The sequence below is a fragment of the Battus philenor genome, unplaced genomic scaffold (genome assembly GCF_028537555.1).
Source record: "Battus philenor isolate CCGP_79_NKW_IND1 unplaced genomic scaffold, ilBatPhil1.0.hap1 SCAF_15, whole genome shotgun sequence".
Taxonomy (NCBI): domain Eukaryota; kingdom Metazoa; phylum Arthropoda; class Insecta; order Lepidoptera; family Papilionidae; genus Battus; species Battus philenor.
In genome coordinates this window covers 12,442,891-12,462,974 of record NW_027181677.1, presented here as the reverse complement: position 1 = coordinate 12,462,974, position 20,084 = coordinate 12,442,891, and the positions used below count along the sequence as shown (strand labels likewise).

Genomic DNA, 20,084 nt, shown 5'->3' with positions numbered 1-20,084 from the left:
TATAGCCTACGCTATTGAGGACATCTCGTTCCACGCTCTATTTTGTCAGGAACAGGGTTTTGTTGGGACAATATTTTTTTTAATTCTCTTTTTATTATACTGTTTCTTTTCTCTTATGTCGCTCTTTATCATTTGCTCTATTACATTTTTCATTTATCTTTGTTCCTTTTATTCGTCACCTTCCATCCTATCTTCAGTCACTACAGTCTATATCTATTTTATTTTAAAATGTATTACATTTTTACTTAGGTTATTTATATACACATTTCTACAGTTTCATCTTCAGTTTCTCTCATTTAGTATATTATTTACATTTTGTTTCGTTTCCTTATAGTGATATTTATTTACATTTACGTTATTATTGATTATTATTATTTACATTTAGCCGTCCGTTTTAACCTAAGTTTTATTTCTTTTTATGATATTTTTCTATGGCATTACTGTATTGTATAAATTATTATGTTCACTCTGTGACAACTCTACGATTGAATATAACGGCTGTTTAAATGTACAGGATGATGTGTTATAGGTGTATAAGGTTTATTTATATATAAATTATATATTTATTTATACATATTATAGGTAAAACTCAATAGACAGCTTTTAAGCTTTTGTATCTAATCAACCTTTACTAAGCGGTGACTCCAAACATATTACATTAATTTATTATTTGTATATGAATGCTATACGTCAATAACTTCTGGCCGTACAAATTCAACAGGAACAGGTAGTAAATAATAATTAATTTTATTTTATAGTAATCCGATTTTATAAAAGCTTTTTAAACGGTTTTATTTAGTTCGACCCGTACGGAATTTGTTTATTTGGGTCAAAATTAGAAATTGAAATTTAAGCACCTTCCCGTTGTCAGATTGATCTGAAATTTGGTACACACATTTAACTTAGATGACAATACAATATAATAAAATCAATAACATTATAAATCTAAGATGGCCGCCGATACAAAATGGCGGATTACATAATTTTCCTTAACCCCATCAATATTGGTATCAAATGAAAAGGCTACACTAGTAAAACACGATGATTATGTCAAAATTTAAAATTCAAGATGGATGCCGTTCCAATATGGCGGACTAGGTACATATTTTGCCACAAGCACCACAATATGGGTATCAAAAAACCGTAAAACCTAAAACTTTTTTAAATGTATTTATTCATATTATATTATCATTACGTTATTTGTTATATCTGGAACCATTAATTTCTGGAAAGAGAATACGTAAATTGTCAGTAAATGAACTATATATTCATATATTCACCTCTATAAACCTGTTACACTTATAAGCAATTATCCTGTATAAAGTTGACCGCATGTACTCCTATATCTCGATTACGGCAGACCTGGTTACCCAGTACCAATTGTTCCGTATTCGCTTAACAAGTATACGAGATCTGTAACGACTAGATTATATATTTCCTGTTATAATCTGTGGACGTCAAACCGTGTTACACAAAAGGCAACCATGACATTATTTCAAAGAAGATTCGTCGAACTGACAGTTTATCGTTACATATAAAACTGTAGTGACATTTTGATGAATATAATTTATTATTTAATCATTAATAATAGTAATGAACTTAAATATTAAATTGGTTCATGTAAAAATATATTAAAACCCCCTTCCGGTTTGATATGTTATTATCGGGACATACATCGCATCCTTCACAATTTTTATCATTCACCGAACTTATCAAACAGCATTCAGCCACATAACATTTACGCCTTCCATCCCACGCCACACTTCCTGTTCACCATGGATGCACAGACAGCGGCCCGCTGGTCGAATACTGGTGGCTCGCAGACAGCAAAAATAATACTCTCGTACATTCGAAAAATATTGAATTCTATTCCAGAATAAAACCAAAATGTAATTACCTATACTTCTAGCGGCCGGCCCGCCATCAGTTCATGATTTGTCCGAGTGGCCCCTAGTCTTAATAAGTCTGTGCAACCATGTGTTACACGGTTTGGTTTGCCTAATCACGTCACCCAGGTTTGACAACTTAATGAATGTCTTCTGAACCCCCTTGCTGGAAGAATTTCATGAAATCCATTATTAACTAACCTAACCTAACCTTTTTTTTTTTTCGGTTGGGGAAATCTTCTGGTATTCAAGATGCCCTGCCTCTGGGGGGAGGACAGGGGTATGTGGGATTCCTAACCACTAACCCCCCCCCCCCGGTGGTCGCCCTCTGCGCTAAACGGGGGACCGCGGTATCTCCCGGTCAGGGATGCCACGCGGTCTTCCCTTGCGCCTTGCTATTTTTCGATAGCCCGTCTCGGGGTATGCGTGGATACGCTAACCTAACCTAACCTAACCTCTAGTAAGCGAAAAGAACGGTCTTACCAAATTACAAATGTCTAGGCTTAATGGTATCAGAGGTATTTTGATGAGTATGACATAGATAGTAATTTCTTATAAATATTTTACTACACACATATATATATACATATATATATATATAGAGAGAGAGAGAGAGAAGGATAGAGATAAATAAGTTAGTTCGACTTCCCCGTTATGGACTTTATTTGGGCTTTCTACAAAAGAAAAATTTATGAAACAAATCCAGCGACCACCTCAGCGCTATAATGTTATTGAAGCCACTATAACGCACCCAAGGAGCACCGAGATAGCAGACGAGAAAAACGGCACGAGAACCGCCACCGCGAGCGTTGACAGTCTATCGGAACGGATGGGGCGTTTCACCCCCCAGCACCTCGCGACGCACACATACCTATGGCGCGGTACTGCGGTTTTGGTTTTACTATAAAAGGAAACATCATCACTGACATTGTCACGTCTTGTCACATATCACTACTTCATCCAACACCACTGAATACTAATTCCAGACTTCAAGAATGCTTCCATCCGGCCAACATCTGATCGAAATAATTTTCAAATTAAAACTACACATTTCTTCTTTTTTAGAATTGTTAAAACAAATGTACTTTTTAAATTTCATTTTATTATTTAATTTTTAAAACACAACTCTGTCATCCAATACTCTATAGCAGTGTTTCCCAACTTGAAACCCACGTCCCATATGGGGGCAATTCGAAAGTGGACTCGATACGAGTTTAACCTTTTAGCTTTAATATAATAATCATGTATGTTAGATAAGGGGGCGTAAGAAGGGGCTAAGGTGGGGCATAGTACAAAAAAGTTTGAAAAATACAGCTCTATATTAAATAACACTTAACTACATTTATTTTAACTATATTTTAGGTAAAAATGCAATTCTTCCTGCCGTCCATCGGATATTTCGATGGAGTATTTGTCGATCAATTTCTTTCAATATCATGTCTGCCGCTATTGCGTTTCATGTCTTTCGTTATTGTTCATTTATAAATGATAACCAATTAGAATCTCTCATAGTGTTTACTAGTGTACTAAGTAATTCTAGAATAAACTAATTTAGTCAAAGATGATATCATAGCCAAAGGCCTTATATAAACGCATCTTTCATATTGCTTTTATACAAATATATATATACACTAACAATGTAGAAACGTATGTAGAAAAGAAGCAAGTGTCAATCAAAGAATTTGGTGAAAAATTGTTATCTTTCTTACTATCTCATGGATTGAGGCGTTATTTTGCGAAAGTCCATCCTAAGTAAGAAAAGGACCAACATATAGCTACTTCCGCCAATGCAGTAGTACGATTAGTACACCGATTAGTGAGATCACTCTGTGTGTGGCACTAATCGATGTAACATTACTCCTGAAGATGCCTGGTGGAGGGGTGAAATACGTGTAGAGTGATTTAACGGTGGTAGTTGTGTAATACGCATTGTTTGCCGCATGCGCATTTATCAGCGAGCTGGCGGGCGGTGCACTTTATTGCACGACTACTACTGCATTGGCGGAAGTAGCTATATGTTGGTCCTTTTCTTATCTTTCTTACTACCGAATACACGTCTGCACCTTGCAAGCGTTGGGTGTAGATTGATATTTTGCACCTGTGTAGACACATGATTATTGTTTATTTTCTGAGATTATATAAAAGAAACATATACAACATATGCGGTCTGTATATGCTTATCCCCGGACAAATTTAATTTAGATAACTCAATAGTCATTTCAGCCCATATACAACCACTGCAAGACAGAGGCCTTTCCTAAAGATATTTATAGGAAGATATACCATAATTGCCACGTTTGACAGGTGGGTTGGCGATCTCAGTGTGGTATTGTGGCACACAGAGGATGCTATTGCATATCCTCTGGAAACTTGTTTGTGTGCAGTTGCAATAACATATGATTAATGCAAAAAATGTGAATTAAATAACATTGTATCCCAGGAATCGAAATTACGATCGTAAATCTCACTCTTATACGGCTGGGCTACCACTGTTCAACAACTCAATGGTAACTATCTCAAATTATACAAAAGACAACACCGTCTATATATCTTATTATCATATCCCTTCACTTCCATTAACGTTTGTTCTTGAATTCCGTGTGCGTTTTGCACGCATATAAATAAATATCTGGCCTGTATGTAATTTATAAATATTGTGTTACCCCTCACACATATTAACTATAATAACTTTGCCCGTATCATTCCAAAGCATTATAACTTAATGTAAATTCTGTTACAAGATAAGCACATTTTTGTCAAAAATAACATAGGTTATTACTACCGTAAAGTAGGCCTGAATTGTTTTAAAAGATATTTTAATACTGATTTAATTTTTCGTCTGGATTTCCTAATCATGAAAAAGAAAGGCGGTTAGTATAAACCTTTACGTAAATTGGCTCGTAGACTACCACGGATTCCTCTGCTGAAGCTATTAAATTGCATATTACCGAATTGGGTTCAGTTTAAAAAGAGTAGTTATTGATTGTAAAGCGCAGAAGTCCGGAATTACATCTCAAAGGCAATTCTATCAGATATTGTAGTACATAATTTAATAAATATGTTTAAAAAACTTTTAAGTTAAACGGTTTTTTGATACCCATATTGTGGTGGTCGTGGAAAAATATGTACCTAGTCCGCCATATTGGAACGGCGTCCATCTTGAATTTTAAATTTTGACATAATCATCGTGTTTTACTAGTGTAGCCCTTTCATTTGATACCCATATTGAGAGGGTTAAGGAAAAATATGTAATCCGCCATTTTGTATCGGCGGCCGTCTTAGATTTATAATGTTATTGATTTTATTATATTGTATTGTAATCTAAATTAAATGTGTGTATCAAATTTCAGATCAATCTGACAACGGGAAGGTGCTTAAATTTCAATTTCTTATTTTGACCCAAATAAACAAATTCCGTGCGGGTCGAACTAAATAAAACCGTTTAAAAAATCTTTGTTTAGACGCGCTAAAAGGAATAAGTTTCCCCAAAGACGAACTGCCTTGAACTGCCTGCATACAGCGACTACCGGTGCCCTTGACTGTATTTTCGGTCCACCCATGTCGTTCATTATGGAAGAGTAGGAATATAAAATATAACTTCTTTAAGGCAACAAACTATACTTAATTAACAGTTGTAAACTGCTTAATGGAATCAGTCGTTACCTTGCGGAAGTCCATCCTAAGTAAGAAAAGGACCAATATTTAGCCACTTCCGCACATGCAGTGGTAGTCGTGCAATGAAATGCACCGCCCGCCAGCACTTTCAGTGTGTCTGTGCCAGTCTGTGTCAGACTCTGTGTTTGGCACTAATCGGTGTAACACACTTCTGAAGATGCCCCGTGGAGGGGTGAATCACACAACCGCCACCACCAAACCACTCAACACGTGTTTCACCCCTCCACGGGGCATCTTCAGGAGTTATGTTACACCGATTAGTGTCAAACACAGAGTGAGTCATTTGTTCGATTCGCATTGTTTGCGGCATACGCATTTATCAGCGGGCTGGCGGGCGGTGCATTTCATAGCACGACTACCACTGCATGTGCGGAAGTGGCTAAATATTGGTCCATTTCTTACTTAGTTGTAAACTGGTAGTTGTAAAATGTTACTGAACATAAGCGCTGCAGTACGGGTTTAGTTGTAGCGCAGGATATCTAAGTTATTTTATTAGGTATTTTAACTGTATTTTAATAATTTAAAGTACAATTTCCTCGTAATAATTGTAAGTTAAGCCTTCATTTAAACGTCTTCGTGACATCGCCAGCTGTCTTCGTAGTGAATCACATCATAATAAACCGTTCTCAATTAATGTTTCCTCTTCTAAAGGAATCACTTTCTGTGCGACGTTACTCGCACGCACGAAACCACACGTATCCAGTTCCACCCTTCACACGGCGGGGAGATTACAATGAACGGCCCGACTTATATATCCCATTTAAAACTCAACACAGACAGTTGTGTTCTGACTGCATTAGAAATATAACGGATATATATAACACGTTTAAAAATTAAAAAAGAAAATTGTATTTCTCAGTTTTTATAACTCCACTACGTTTCTTTAAAAACGGTTTTAGCGCCTTCTAAAATAAAATAGCAATAATATTAATCGACATAATTGCTAGTATTTTTATGTAAGTGAAATGGTTATTACAATTAGTAAAAAGTTAGCAGTTACTATTCTTTTACCGGTATTCTTGGCAAACTCATGTAAGTACTTTTTTGAACATTCTCATTTTCCAAATAAGACCATCACGGGCTCTGTAAAAGACAGTGCTCGGGATTTCTCTACGAAATCTTATCTGGAATGAGAAGATACGTAGAAGAATGGACATTTCCTAGCGGATTGGCAAGTTGAATTGGCAGTGGGCAGGTCATACAGGGCCAAAAACAGAGGAACCTTAAGGTTCTGGAGTGGAGACAATGGACCGTCAAGCCCAGCGAAGGACGTCCGTCCACGAGGTGGACAGAAGACCTTGATATCTTGGACTTTGCTGGCCCCTTCCATCTATGTGGAAGACCTATGTCTAGCAGTGGAGGTGATACGGCTGAAATAATTATGATTTGTGAGAGTACACATTTTAAAATCTCAACTAAAAATGCGCTTTATCTCAGGATTTAGCATTTAAAAAGCCTTTCATTTCTGTTCCTTTGCTTTGTGTTGAACATCGGATAATATGTTACCATGTTTTAACACTTCAACCAGTTTTAAAATTTACTTGGTTCCGGTGAACCCCTACAGTATTTTTACAATAATCTCAAAACTTAACAAAAAACGTAAAAATTTGCAACAACCGAACTTCTTAAAATATTATCTGCCTACAGTATAAGTGAAGTCAAGCTACCGTTTTAATTCTTCATTTTCGTAAGCAGTTAAATTTTTATGGATGCTTATGAATTGTGAACATTCAGGTTGGCGCCTGAGCGTTGTGTCTCCAATGGACCCCTGGGTGTCCTGAACCACTTTAGGAACTAATGGATCTGTTTTATAATATAAGTTAGTTTAATGTAACAATATTTGCAGGTCATGCAATAAAATGTTTCGATTGCAACAGCGCTAATAACTCGGCGTGTTTGGATATGCATTTACATAAAATGCACGCAATCGTTCCTGTTGTGGACTGCGCCAAAGCGCTACCAAACGCTTTGAGCAAACAATTTTTTTGCAGAAAAATGGTGCAGGCAAGTAAGTTCATAACATTATTCATTTAAATCATACAGGGAGATTTGTTATAGGTGTACAAAGCTTTTAATCAACCTATAAAAGGTAATCACAGTGGCGTAGCTATGGTATTTGGGGCCTGGGGCAGATTGGGGACTTGGTGCCCCCCCCCCCTCCTAAAGAGTCTAAATAATTTCAAAATTCAGAACAGAATGTAGTTAATATATAATTTTTTTGGTTCAAAATAATAAAAAAAAAATTCTTTTTTTTATTATTTTGAACCAAAAACTTGTGGTGCCTGGTGCGGCCGCACCGCTCGCCACCCCTTAGCTACGCCACTGGGTAATCAAAAATATATTACATTATTTTTAAATTGAAATAAGATAGAGCAATAACTTCTGGCAATACAAAGTCTTTAGAGATATATGGTAAACAACAATTAATTTTAATTTGTCGCAATCCGAATTTTGTAAAAAGCTTTTTCGTTATTTATTATTTCTAAAACCATTGATTATTGTACACAGGGTGTAACGTCCACTTTTTTTAAAGCTTTTACAAATATAACCAGTCAACTTAGTAACGTACCTTTAAAAATTAATCTTTCATATTGACTGATTATTCATTTTCTTTCGTTTTTTATTATCTGTGTTATTTAAAGCTGCATTTCCATGAGCTATAAAAGAAATCTACAGTCGCTCGATTAAATGAAGTAATTCCATTGGTTCTTATCAAACATTCGCTACGCAGATTCCTACGTCATCAGTGGAAACGTAGCTTAAGACTTATTTGATCTTATTTAATTTTATATTAGAATTTATCTATTACATAAGTATAATAATTAACAACGACATAAATAGCACCGTTATTCACAAAAATTACAGAAAAAAATTATAACAAAGTACTATTTATATTTATAAAACAAATATAACAGAGATTTTTTTAGTAACGATACAATGCAAATATTAGATACATATTTTGAAGAATTGATTAATTCAAACTTAATATCAAGTATGTGGCTATTTCTTTCAATACCTCAATTTAAAAATCTGTTGTCAATTTATTACGTAGACAAATAAGTACTAATTTAATAAACACTTCAGTTTTAATAAAAATAGAATAATCATTCACGATGAAGCTGTAAAAGCCAAAACGGCTAACAGCACGCATCAACATTAGAATATAGCCAGCCCATATTGGTGTAACTTTTTACATCGACCTAATAGTAATGTTTTAATTTTTATTATAGCGACATCTATGTTAAAATAGTAACACTAACATCAAAGATGCATGTTTAATAAACGTAGTGCTAAAACTGATCTCTGATCTTATGATCAGCTTTATAAAATAATATAAAACACAAACTGTATACATATAATTTCTTTAAGGTATAGCATAGCACAGAGGAACTATACTAGCGTACACCATAGCCTATGACATGGTGAGATTCTTTGTCCAATTATTTCATATTGCAATTGTTATGTTAAACAATATTATGAATATAAACTAGATTAAAAAGCAAACATTATTCATGTATAATCAATTTATTGTAATAAAACAGACGGGATAGTTTGCTTTCGGTTAAAGATGAAATTTACTTTGATAATCACTTGCTATTACTTTATAATGAATATTTATTGATATCCAACAACGATGGCCCAGCGTTTGAGGACTGAGACATGCGATACTAGGCTTCAGGTTCAATTTCCGGGATTCACACTTTGTGCATTAATTACGTAGGGTTGTCACTACACACAAAAAAGTTTCCACGGGATGAGCAGCAGCGTCCTCTGAGAACCATAATCATACTGCAATGTCCAACCCACCTGCCAAGCGTGGCAATTATGCTATATTCTTCTATAGTTACCTTTGGGGAGGCCTATACCTTGCACTGAGCGTCTGTGAACTGAAACAACGGTCCAAAAAATAGTGATAGAATTTAAACTTCGAAAAGAACATTTATTTTGATGATAGTACATATGTTATAAATTTATATTAACATTTAACAGCTGTACATGTCAGAATTTATTGATAACAAAATTGTTTTGTTCAGTTATGTCAGCTGATTTACGCCCACTGCAAGGTATAGGCTTCCCAAAAGATCGCTACAACGACTGGCCTTGCACTGCCTGCATCCAGCGACTTCCCGCGATGATTGTCATCTTGATTATGTCTTGTTTATTTATTTATTTCACACACACAAATAATATATATGTATATGTATTTCCATTGGAATGCCACGAACCAATCATTTCTGGCAGTATAATGTTTGTCAGACAGTTACTACAGATAAAATAAATTTGTTTTCAACACTACACAAAAATTTAAAAACCTTTAAATAATATAAAGAATAAGTATTTAGTATAAATAAGTAATTTCAACACCAACATGCTTATTTTATAATGTATATGTGTTAAGTCTATTTTATTATTTCAGAGGAAGGTTGTAGATGTGTTTAAAAATTATATAAATTACATTTAAAACCTCATTCAATTTCAAAATTAAATCAACTATTCATTCTTTATTACGTAATACACATTCAATTAAGTACATCCTTTGATAAATAAATAGAAACTCGACAAGTACTTACATGTTTTAAATCAGATGCCATGAATGAACGTTACGCTGTTCGAAGTCAACAGTGCATGCATTGGCATACTTATTATGAATGCTTTAAACTATATAGTGGCGTTTCTGAAACGATATTCATATGGAAAAGAAAAAAATATTTTCTTTCTGATGTTACAGCAGTGTAATTAGTCAGTAATAATACCCGCCCTAATTGAAGTTCGTCACTCTTGGTGCTCTTGTGTCAGATTGCTAAACGTGTAATATTGATGCTGGGACTTGTCCCAAGCTGTTCTAAAACAAAGGTGATTGCTCTCGAACCTAATCAGTTCGTGAGCTCGGCGAACATCACCGCGAAAATAGTACGTAAAGATCCGAAGCGCAACTCCCGTTAGCAGCCCACTAACGCCCTCTACGCTATGCTACCTTGAATCCATATAATTTGCCAATGCCACTAGAGTAACAATAAAAGTCTGATCCTAAACAAATACGAGTATATACACTTAATTGTTATAATAGCACAATAATATTATAGGCGTTATAAGCTTGGTTGTTAAGAACTTAAAAACATAAGTCACGTACACAATTATACCATCACAAATCTGTTTCCAGCTTACTGTCCCTAAGGATATTTACGGAGGGGTAATACCATAATCCCCACGCTTGGCAGACGGATTGGCGATCGCAGTTTGGTATTATACTATGCAGAGGACGTAACTGTCTATCCTCTGGAAACTTATGAGCAGAGGCAATCCTGTGCACCGACCTACGATCGCAAGTTTCAGCCCTTTACCACTGGGCTACCATTACTTTCTCTACTGTACTGTATAAAGTGATCAATCTGACTTATGACGTATTGATACTAATTTAATACCGATTTTTTTTATTATATCACCATTGTGTTATTTATTTATAAAACTGTTAATTTTTATGTATGGTGTACCGTACAAAAACTGAAATACATTCCCTTTTAAGCCTTTACACCTATTTCCAGTCAACTTGTAGAATTAAAGCAACGGTCTAAGCCAGCATTTGCCAACCTTTTTTGTGCAATGCCCCATCTAAGCCTTTTTAAAATCGTTATGTTCTCATATGTTACATATATAATTTATATATTATGTATGTTATTAGCCACCCTTAACAACTAAATTGTCCCCATGTGGGGCGTCGGACCCACATTTAGAAACACAACTAAACCTGTGCTAGATATCATGTGATTTGTATATTGATGGAATAATAATTTAAATGGACAACATTTTTTTTTCAGTTTTGCATCCAGAGCAAAGTCCAGAGATCCGCGTCATGCGCAGCTGCGGTTGGGTGAAGCACAAACGTGAATGTTATACGGCCGACAACAAAGACCACTTGGAGACTGTCTGTCAATGCTTCGGTGACATGTGCAACGCGGGAAACGCTTTTGAATATGTCAAAGTGACAGTTCTTGGGATTGCATCCGCCATGTTTGTTAGTTTTACGAATTGGAGAATGAACTTTTAAAACTTAATTAATGAAATAATGAAACATATATTTATTGTTTTGAATAGGCTTAACTAACTTCGAAACGTCGAGACATTGTTATAACGTACATATATATGTGTTATACAGCTTAATTTTCGTCAAATTTCATCGAAGATAACCTAGAAAACTGGACAGTTACACTATTTATATATTAATATTGATTTTTTTAAACTAATCATATGATAAAGAGACGGATTAATTACTTTATAAATAATATGTCCTTTAACATATTTTTGTTCAAAATAATTTTGTTTTTTAATGTATTTGCTCAATAGGATTAATTATTTAAGTTTTTAAATGAAATTGACTCAAATAATTGTACCATAAAGTGACGGATAGCAAATCGATCACCTGATGACAGGAATTTTGTAGCATACTAAAAAAATATATTAATATTACGATCGATAAATTTTTAAATGCATATGTTGTTAAATATGCAATTTAAAAAGTCAAATTCGAAATTTTATTTTTCAAGTAGGCATTTACATGCTCTTTTGAATAGCCGATTATTTTAATCTACTTCGAAGAGCCGGAAACTCAAAAGTTGCTCTTTTAAATGTAATTTGACAATTTTTCATATGAACATTATAATACCAAATATATATTTGAGTCAATAAAGCAAGTTCCACGCATTTAGATCAACTAATAACTCTTCAATTCTGTAAGATTTATTTGATAATAATCTTAATTTTAAATTTAAACTAAGAAAACGAAGGTCACAGATATCTTTATTACTTTATAATATGTGCGTAAACCCATGAAGAATTTGTTAACTTTTCGAAGCTGAAAAAACATGTTTTCTGAAATTTGTTTCTGAAGAATCTTTCGCAAAGTATTAAATATATAATGAAATCGGTTAAGTCATTCTCAAGTTATGGCAAAACCAAGAAAATATGAATCCTTTTTTATTTATTAAGATGTTAATACTAATTTATTACTTATGTGTGAAAATTTAGTTTCATCTATTTTAATAAATGTTGTCAAGCAAATAATGTTTTATTATAATCATTTAAAATCTTGTTTCTATTAAAGATTTAGATTTTAATTCATTTCGTTTACAGTTCAAGATTTAAATAAAAATAATTTAATTTCATAAAACCATATAATTTACAAATACTTATATTCTTTTTTAAATTTGGTACAATTTTGTTATCAAAGAAGCAAAAGAAATAAGTACACCTTTTAAATAAAAATATTTCATTTCTTAGCTGTTGTACTAATTTGAAAATGGAATAGAATGCGATATTACTTTGAGCGTAAAAAAAATCCAGAATAATCCATCGTATTGTCATCGCATTAACATAAGTTGAGCATTACTGAATGGCGGCTGAGTCACCACAACAGTTTGACAGCCACTGCTGTCAATACATCACCGTCCTAGTTTAAAAAAATTTCAAAATGTTATTAAGAGCTTTAATATCCACGTTATTCCTCTTCACACATTTAAAACACGGTATGTACTAAAATCATGTTTTTTTATTAATATTTCATAATTTTTAAGTAATATTTTTACCAATACTAACCTTTATCTATTTTGTTCTTTTTAATCTGTATTGACATGTCATGGAATTAAATGTCATTACGTATATTACAAGAACTTCTAAAAATAAATTTAAAAAGGCGAAATGTTGTTTTTTTCATGTAATTTTATTTCTAGTTTCATTTAACTTAAATGTCGTATTTATTTTTAATTTAATACAGAAAAATCATACTCCACTTCGATGATTATTTTGTATACATTACGTTAAATCCAGAAAATTAATAAAAAATATTACGCCTGTTGGAAATTATTGTCATTAAAATAAGTATAATTTGTACATCCTGCGATGTTTTTTCTTTTGTTATGACTACAAATCTTTAATTTTCTTATATTTTATCACAGAGGTGAGCAACATTTTTAATCAACGGGTCAATTATAATTTAATTTGTTTTTTGACGGGCCGCACATTCAGTAACACTTGCTATTAATTTACAAAACTTTATAGTAAACATTGGAATTAACAGAATAAAGATTTCAATAATAAAAAATTCTGTTTGTATTGTAAGTTTTTTATCGCTTACGACTAGTAACGCGCCTTTGACCTTTAAAAATTATGTCTGATTTAATTTTTATCGCGTTAAAAACACTTATAATATTTATTCCTTACCTGTCAACACACATATACGGCTTGAGGTTGATTTATGGGGCAATCAGTACAGGCCAGAATCTGTATAATAATGATATTATATTAGATATCTACAGATAAATTTCTACCTGTCATTCAAAGGAAATGTAATTGACATAGTAAGAGAATAAAATTCAATATAAATACACTCCCAGTAGAATTGCTGTAGAAGATCGAATGTAAAATGAAAACGGTTTCCATTTGACATAAAATGTAAAATATAATTGATAGTAATTGAATAAAAACATTGAAGTAAAGAGATAAGCTGGGTTATCAGCTGATGATAAGTCATGCGACCCAAACGTAACCGTGTTGTGGTACATGAGATTCTTAAATACAAAATTTTGCACTCATGATGGTATATATGGACGTCAATCTAAGACTAGCCTGCCACATGCGGGTCTTTGAAAGATTATTTTTGGCTTCGATTATATTTACATAGAATTATTTTAATGTCCAGTATAACGTACTTACATGAATCGTTTCATTTCATCATAAACTTCGTGAAATCAAACACCGATCCGTACTAATTAACCAGCGCCTTAAAAAATTCTTGGTCTTAAAATTCTTAAATTCACTCACTTTAAAAGATTATCAAGAAAAATGTATTTGTGATTGTATTAAACACATTTAAAATTTAAAATTTAGATTTATTTTGGATTACATATATTTTGTAATTTTATTTATAATTTTTTTATTGAAAATAATATCTTACAGAAAAAAAATATTTTTTGACTAATAATTTCAAGGAGCTATCCGTGTTATATCTAATACGATCCTTTTTAACGAAAGACTAAACCAAATTAAACCAATCTAATTTTTAGAAACGCCATCGCAAATATAACCTAAAATTTGCCACTGTTTTATTGTTTTAATGCATATAATAATTTCTAGGCGAATATACAAGTTGATTGGTACAATTGTACAAGCCTTAAAGGCATGAATGTATATTTTATTTGTCCCCAAAAAACTTTAAAGCTTTTACACGTATTTCCAATCACCCTGTACAAAGTGATCACTCTGAAATATGTTAGATTTATTTTTTCTCACACATTGCGATAGGCCGATAACTTTTGCCGTAAAAAGTCTGCCGGGACAGATAATAAACAATAATTAATTTTAATATGTAGTAATCCGGGAAGACGTCGGATGCGGGCAACGCCTATGCCTTGCAGTGGGCGTCCATCGGCTGAAAAAAAAAAAGTAGAATTCGAAATTTGAAAACGTATTTTCTTACTATATTATGATTACGTTATTTATTATTTCTGGAACCATTGATTTTTCGAGTGGATGTATTAAACAATCAACAGCTAATCCGCTACACATTCGCCCCCTTTAAAGCTTTTACTACAAACTACTGAACTACAATAATGTATACTTTATTTACTCCATGGTCCAGTAGTTGTAGCCCAGCGGTAGAGGACTGAGATTTGTAACGTAGTTCGCTGGTTCGGTAATATAATCTTATATAATTCTCACTATGTGCATTAATAATATAGGATTTCCACTGCTCACTAACAAGTTTCCAGAGGATGGGTAGTAGCGTCCTCTGCATTTTTTTTGGTTTCGATGGGAAATCTTCCGGATGTTCAAGATGCCCTGCCCCTGGTAGGAGGACAGGGCACGAGGGATTCCTACCCACTAAAACCACCTCGGTTATCGCCCTCTGCGCTATACAGGGGGCCCCGCTGTATCTCCTGTTTAGGGATCACCACGCGGTCTTCCCTCGCTCTGTGCTATTTTAGATAGCCCGTCCCGGGGTTTGTACACACAAACCCCGGGACGGGCTATCTAAAACTTTTCACGCTACTCCCGAAACCCTCGTTGTGCCATCACGATGGTTCGAGACCACATCGAACCATCGTCCGCCTCATCCTCTAAATACCATAAGCCAACCCAACTGCCAAGAGAGACGACTATGATATATTTCTACATATATATCCTAGGTTGAAGCCTGTACTTTGCAGTGTGCCTTTCAGGCTGAAATAACAACGACGACTCTGTGATTTTATCCATGATCTTTCTAGTAAACGATGATTTGTTATAGGTTTTGAAATAATTATTTTGTTATAGCTACCAGTATTCGATGCTACGAATGCAATAGTGCGAACAACTCCATGTGCCTGGACCCAACAGTCTACGACCAGGAGACGGTGTCGAGGTTTCTTGGCACCGCCAACTGCAACGCCGGAGTACACACCGCTGACCAGAAGGACTTCTTCTGCAGGAAGATCGTACAGACCAGTTCGTATTATATCATTTTTTTTAATTTTTTGGCAATCAGTCACACTGGCAACAAAGTAATGTATTTAATTCAAGATAAATCGATTGCATAATTAAGTCGTGCAAGCTACTGCTAGATATAAGATATATACTGTGTGTATTTAGATACTGCTAGATATACTAATACTCATACTGGATATAATACAAGATTTGAAACGGCCTGCATACAGCGTCATCCGATTTATTTATTTTTTCTTTAAAAAGATCATCTTTTTCTTTATAGCTCCTGTTTTTCGGGACCTCTGGATTCCCCATCTTTGATGGACAGAGACAATTTTTTACTTAATAATTTATTCACATTCATTTTTCAATTGCTCACTCTTATGTTCGTAATGTCTATCACTCATTCTTCTTTTTTCCGTCAAATTATCATTCATTCCTATACCTTTTATTCCTTCACCATTCCTTCTGGACTGCTACTTTACAAATATCAAATTTATTCTAATTACTTATTATACTTTTATTATTTTGACATACGTCTATATCACAATAAACATTACTTAATTTCTTTATCACATTTTCTTAATTGCTTTTATAGGTTAATAACGAATCCTAACTTTCTAAATTTAAAATATTGTCAAAAACAATCTATTTAGTGGAATCAGGCGTTACCTTGTGGAAGTCCATCCTTAGTAAGAAAAGAACCAATATTTAGCTACTTCCGCACATGCAGTGGGAGTCGAGGGGCACTCCTGAAGATGCCCCGTGGAGGAGTGAAACACGTGTTGAGTGAATTAACGGTTGCAATTGTGTAATTCGCATTGTTTGCCGCATACGCATTTATCAGCGGGCTGGCGGGCGGTGTACTTTGTTCCACAACTGAAAGTGGCTAAATATTGGTCATAGCTTCCCCTCAATACTACGCCAAGACACATCCCTGAAGGAAGCTGTGCCGCCTCTGGCATCATTGCTTTACCGCAGCAATACGAGGACATTTCGCGTCGCTGCATTTCTTGGGTTTGCATTGAGTAGATGATGACATACCCTATTCTAGTGAATAAAAGCTAAAGGTTAATGATGAACGCCTATATCCAGATGTGGATAATAATGACGACGATGATGTATGATATTTTACATAATCAGGTTAATATCATTACGTCATCTTTTGTTTCTTTTTTATTCCAGCCTTTAATATTTGTAAACATAAGGCTCACATATTTATTTTATCCTCTTTCTCGTAATTTTCTTGACCTATTTTATCTGTGCCAATAGATTATTACATCTGTCGACCTATTTACATTGACATTAGCGACATATCAGTAGAGGATATGATATATGTAAATATAAACATAAACATTGGATGTTTAGTACTTCATAACAAATAATTGATATAAGTGGAGTTATTAATGGAAAACATTCTCGGTTAATAATACTAGCCAATCAGGTTTTTAAAAAAAAAGAAACCTGAAATAATATTTCCATCAAATATATACGCTTTTACAATGATCTAACAATTTCTTTTTCTATAAAAACCATCTACAAAGTTTTGGAAAAATTGTTTTAAAGACATTAAGTTGTAACCTTGGAAAAATAATACATTTATGTACAAGTTGATTGGTTATAGATGTAATAGCTTTAAAGGGGTGAATGTATAGCTTATTTCGTCGCTTTGTCAAAGACGCCCACTGCAAGGCCCAGGTCTTTCCCAAAGATCAATGTCATTAGCAGATAACCAGATCTTTTATTGCCCCATGTTTTGGGCCTATCGTATCCCCTGTCATGGGACATTGACTTTACAATCGGTAGTTATTTTTTTTCATTCACAATTTCATCTCACTTCTTCCTCGTATATATCGCCTTCCTTCTCTCATAATTTTTAGATCGCAGTTTGTTTTAGAGTATCACAGTTTTGAATTCAGTATTGTTTTTATTTACATTTCTTTGTTTGCTTATATACCACATCTTAAAATTTTCCTCTGAACCTAACCCGTCTCCTTCTTTAATTCCTGATTCTTATCTTCTTCTTTATTATATATATTTCTTATCTTATTCTTATCTTCCCGGAAAAATTCCAGAAACATTGGATAAAATTCGTCGCCATCCCCAAGGACCCGTAGCCTCTTGTAAAGTAGCAAAGCTAGAGGTCTGTGAAAGAGCCTCAGCTGAGCAGGAACTGAGCTGTTAGATCGCTTCGGTGGACGCACCATGCAATGACTTGACTCAAAGGCACGAGGGAACTTCGGCAAATAAAAAAGTTTATAACAGTATCTTTACTAATAAAGCTTTGACAAATAATGTACTAAAACACCTAAAATAAATGTATTACTTATCACAGATTGTACTCTATGAATTACATTTCGTATTTTAAATATTCGTTAAAACATTGTGGAGAGATACATAATTGTGAATCCATCCCGAACAGCTCTTGCAAAATCTTCAAGCGTATATACAGTAAAAAGTTCCGGGCTAAGTTCTGCCATCACAAACTCGAACAGGCCGTAAAGGCCATCGAGAAAACGGCATTTGTTCATCGAAAAAGAAAAGTTGACTTTAATAAGAATAAAGGAAATGATCAGTTTGATAAAAGCTCAAAGGTTGTTGATATAACTGACTGTATGATAATGGGCCTATGTATTTTTAAGGCTAAATAACATTTGTTTTAAAGAGCCTTTCGTCCATCTTGTTTCCGGGACAGAGATATACACCCTCCTCTTTCATCCTTCATATTTTCAATCATTCAGCATATATTCACCATAGAAAATTCACCCACATTACAATTACGCATCGCTTCCTATCACTCGCCACACTTCCTGTTAGACAGTTTTGTTATGTCTAATTACTTCATCCACCAGTGTGGCGGTTCTCTTTCTCTTTCAAAAGGGAAGCCATGTTACCGCGAGTAATGCTCCTAACCATTTCCACTTTGCAAGCTATTCTAAACTTGGTATCCCATATATGAAGCATATATGGGATACCCAGTATCTGCGTACACCACGGTTTGGTCTTCTACTGGGTCACAGATTTACTTCTAAAACTTTTGACAAGTCATTCTTCTAATTATAAACGCAACCGTCATCTGTCAAAATTTACCATATGTCATTAATTTTTTTTTAATTTTGCTGCTAAAACTAAACACTTACATATATGCTCATTCTGCCAGTGCTACTGCAAATAGAGATCTGGGTTCTTTTACTAATTGACATAGTCCAATTTTATTTTATTTTTTATTTAATGTCAAATATAACTTATTTATTTCAATACATAAATTAAATAAATTTTACAAAACTTGAGCTAAATGACGTCATCAATGTCTATATCATAGATACTATAAATAGTCTGTATAAATATTACTTCCTTGTATATACCAGCCTCGTTTATCCGCAGTTCTCCACAAAGGTCATGACCCAGAGGTGCGTGTGACTCGCGGATGTGGCTGGGTCAGACATCGCCGTGACTGCTACAAGGCCGACAATGAGGACCACCTGGAAACAGTCTGCCAGTGCTTTACAGACGACTGCAATACAGGAGCTACAGTTGGATCCACCGCTGCTTTGGTTGCAGCTATAGGTGTTATTTCTATGTTCGTGTAGTAAAGATCGCTTATAAATTGATTTCTTTTCTTTCATTCTTAATTGGCTGACCCGACAGACGAAATCTGGACGATCTATATTCAATTCGAAATTTAATTAATAAAAAAGTTATTTCAAAAATTTCTTCGTGTTTATATGTATTTTGGCACTCAATATTTTTAATTCTACTTTTAAAATAAATGATATTGATACTTTACTAACACTGGAACAATAGAATTACAATTGGGCATATTAAAACCTGGATTATCATGATAGATGTGACAGATAGTCGACGAGTACCTCCCTACTTATTTACCGACATTGCAAATGCGAAACGTACTTGAAATTCTATTTTTTTTCCATAAGAACCTTCTACAAAGATTTAGGAAACTTATTAATAATAGATGTATTGTCAAAAATGAGTTATTAATATTAGTTAAGTGAAAAGATAATTTAAGAACCGAGAAGATGAACCAACACAGCGTAGATATAAGAATAG

General features: G+C 34.0%; 2 protein-coding genes across 2 annotated transcripts; both read left to right on the top strand.

Annotated features, from left to right (window-relative positions):
• Positions 1-6,526: 6,526 nt before the first annotated feature.
• LOC137919023 (uncharacterized) lies at positions 6,527-11,607 on the top strand. The gene is made up of 3 exons (XM_068761984.1): positions 6,527-6,593; positions 7,408-7,569; positions 11,378-11,607. Exons 1-3 carry the CDS (start codon positions 6,527-6,529, stop codon positions 11,605-11,607), a joined length of 459 nt encoding a protein of 152 aa, XP_068618085.1.
• A 1,352-nt stretch (positions 11,608-12,959) lies between these two features.
• Positions 12,960-19,669, top strand: LOC137918919 (uncharacterized). The gene is made up of 3 exons (XM_068761854.1): positions 12,960-13,081; positions 15,867-16,037; positions 19,401-19,669. The coding sequence occupies exons 1-3, from the start codon at positions 13,027-13,029 to the stop codon at positions 19,604-19,606; spliced, it is 432 nt and encodes a 143-aa protein (XP_068617955.1). The 5' UTR covers positions 12,960-13,026; the 3' UTR covers positions 19,607-19,669.
• The last annotated feature ends 415 nt before the right edge of the window (positions 19,670-20,084 follow it).

What these genes read in the sequence shown, in the direction of transcription:
- LOC137919023 (XM_068761984.1), top strand. Translation starts at nt 6,527, where the DNA reads ATGGTTATTACAATTAGTAAAAAGTTAGCAGTTACTATTCTTTTACCG. An exon ending in GGTATTCTTGGCAAACTCAT is followed by an intron (nt 6,594 to 7,407) that starts GTAAGTACTTTT and finishes CAATATTTGCAG; the next exon opens with GTCATGCAATAAAATGTTTC. An exon ending in CAGAAAAATGGTGCAGGCAA is followed by an intron (nt 7,570 to 11,377) that starts GTAAGTTCATAA and finishes TTTTTTTTTCAG; the next exon opens with TTTTGCATCCAGAGCAAAGT.
- LOC137918919 (XM_068761854.1), top strand. Translation starts at nt 13,027, where the DNA reads ATGTTATTAAGAGCTTTAATATCCACGTTATTCCTCTTCACACATTTA. An exon ending in CTTCACACATTTAAAACACG is followed by an intron (nt 13,082 to 15,866) that starts GTATGTACTAAA and finishes ATTTTGTTATAG; the next exon opens with CTACCAGTATTCGATGCTAC. An exon ending in CAGGAAGATCGTACAGACCA is followed by an intron (nt 16,038 to 19,400) that starts GTTCGTATTATA and finishes GTTTATCCGCAG; the next exon opens with TTCTCCACAAAGGTCATGAC.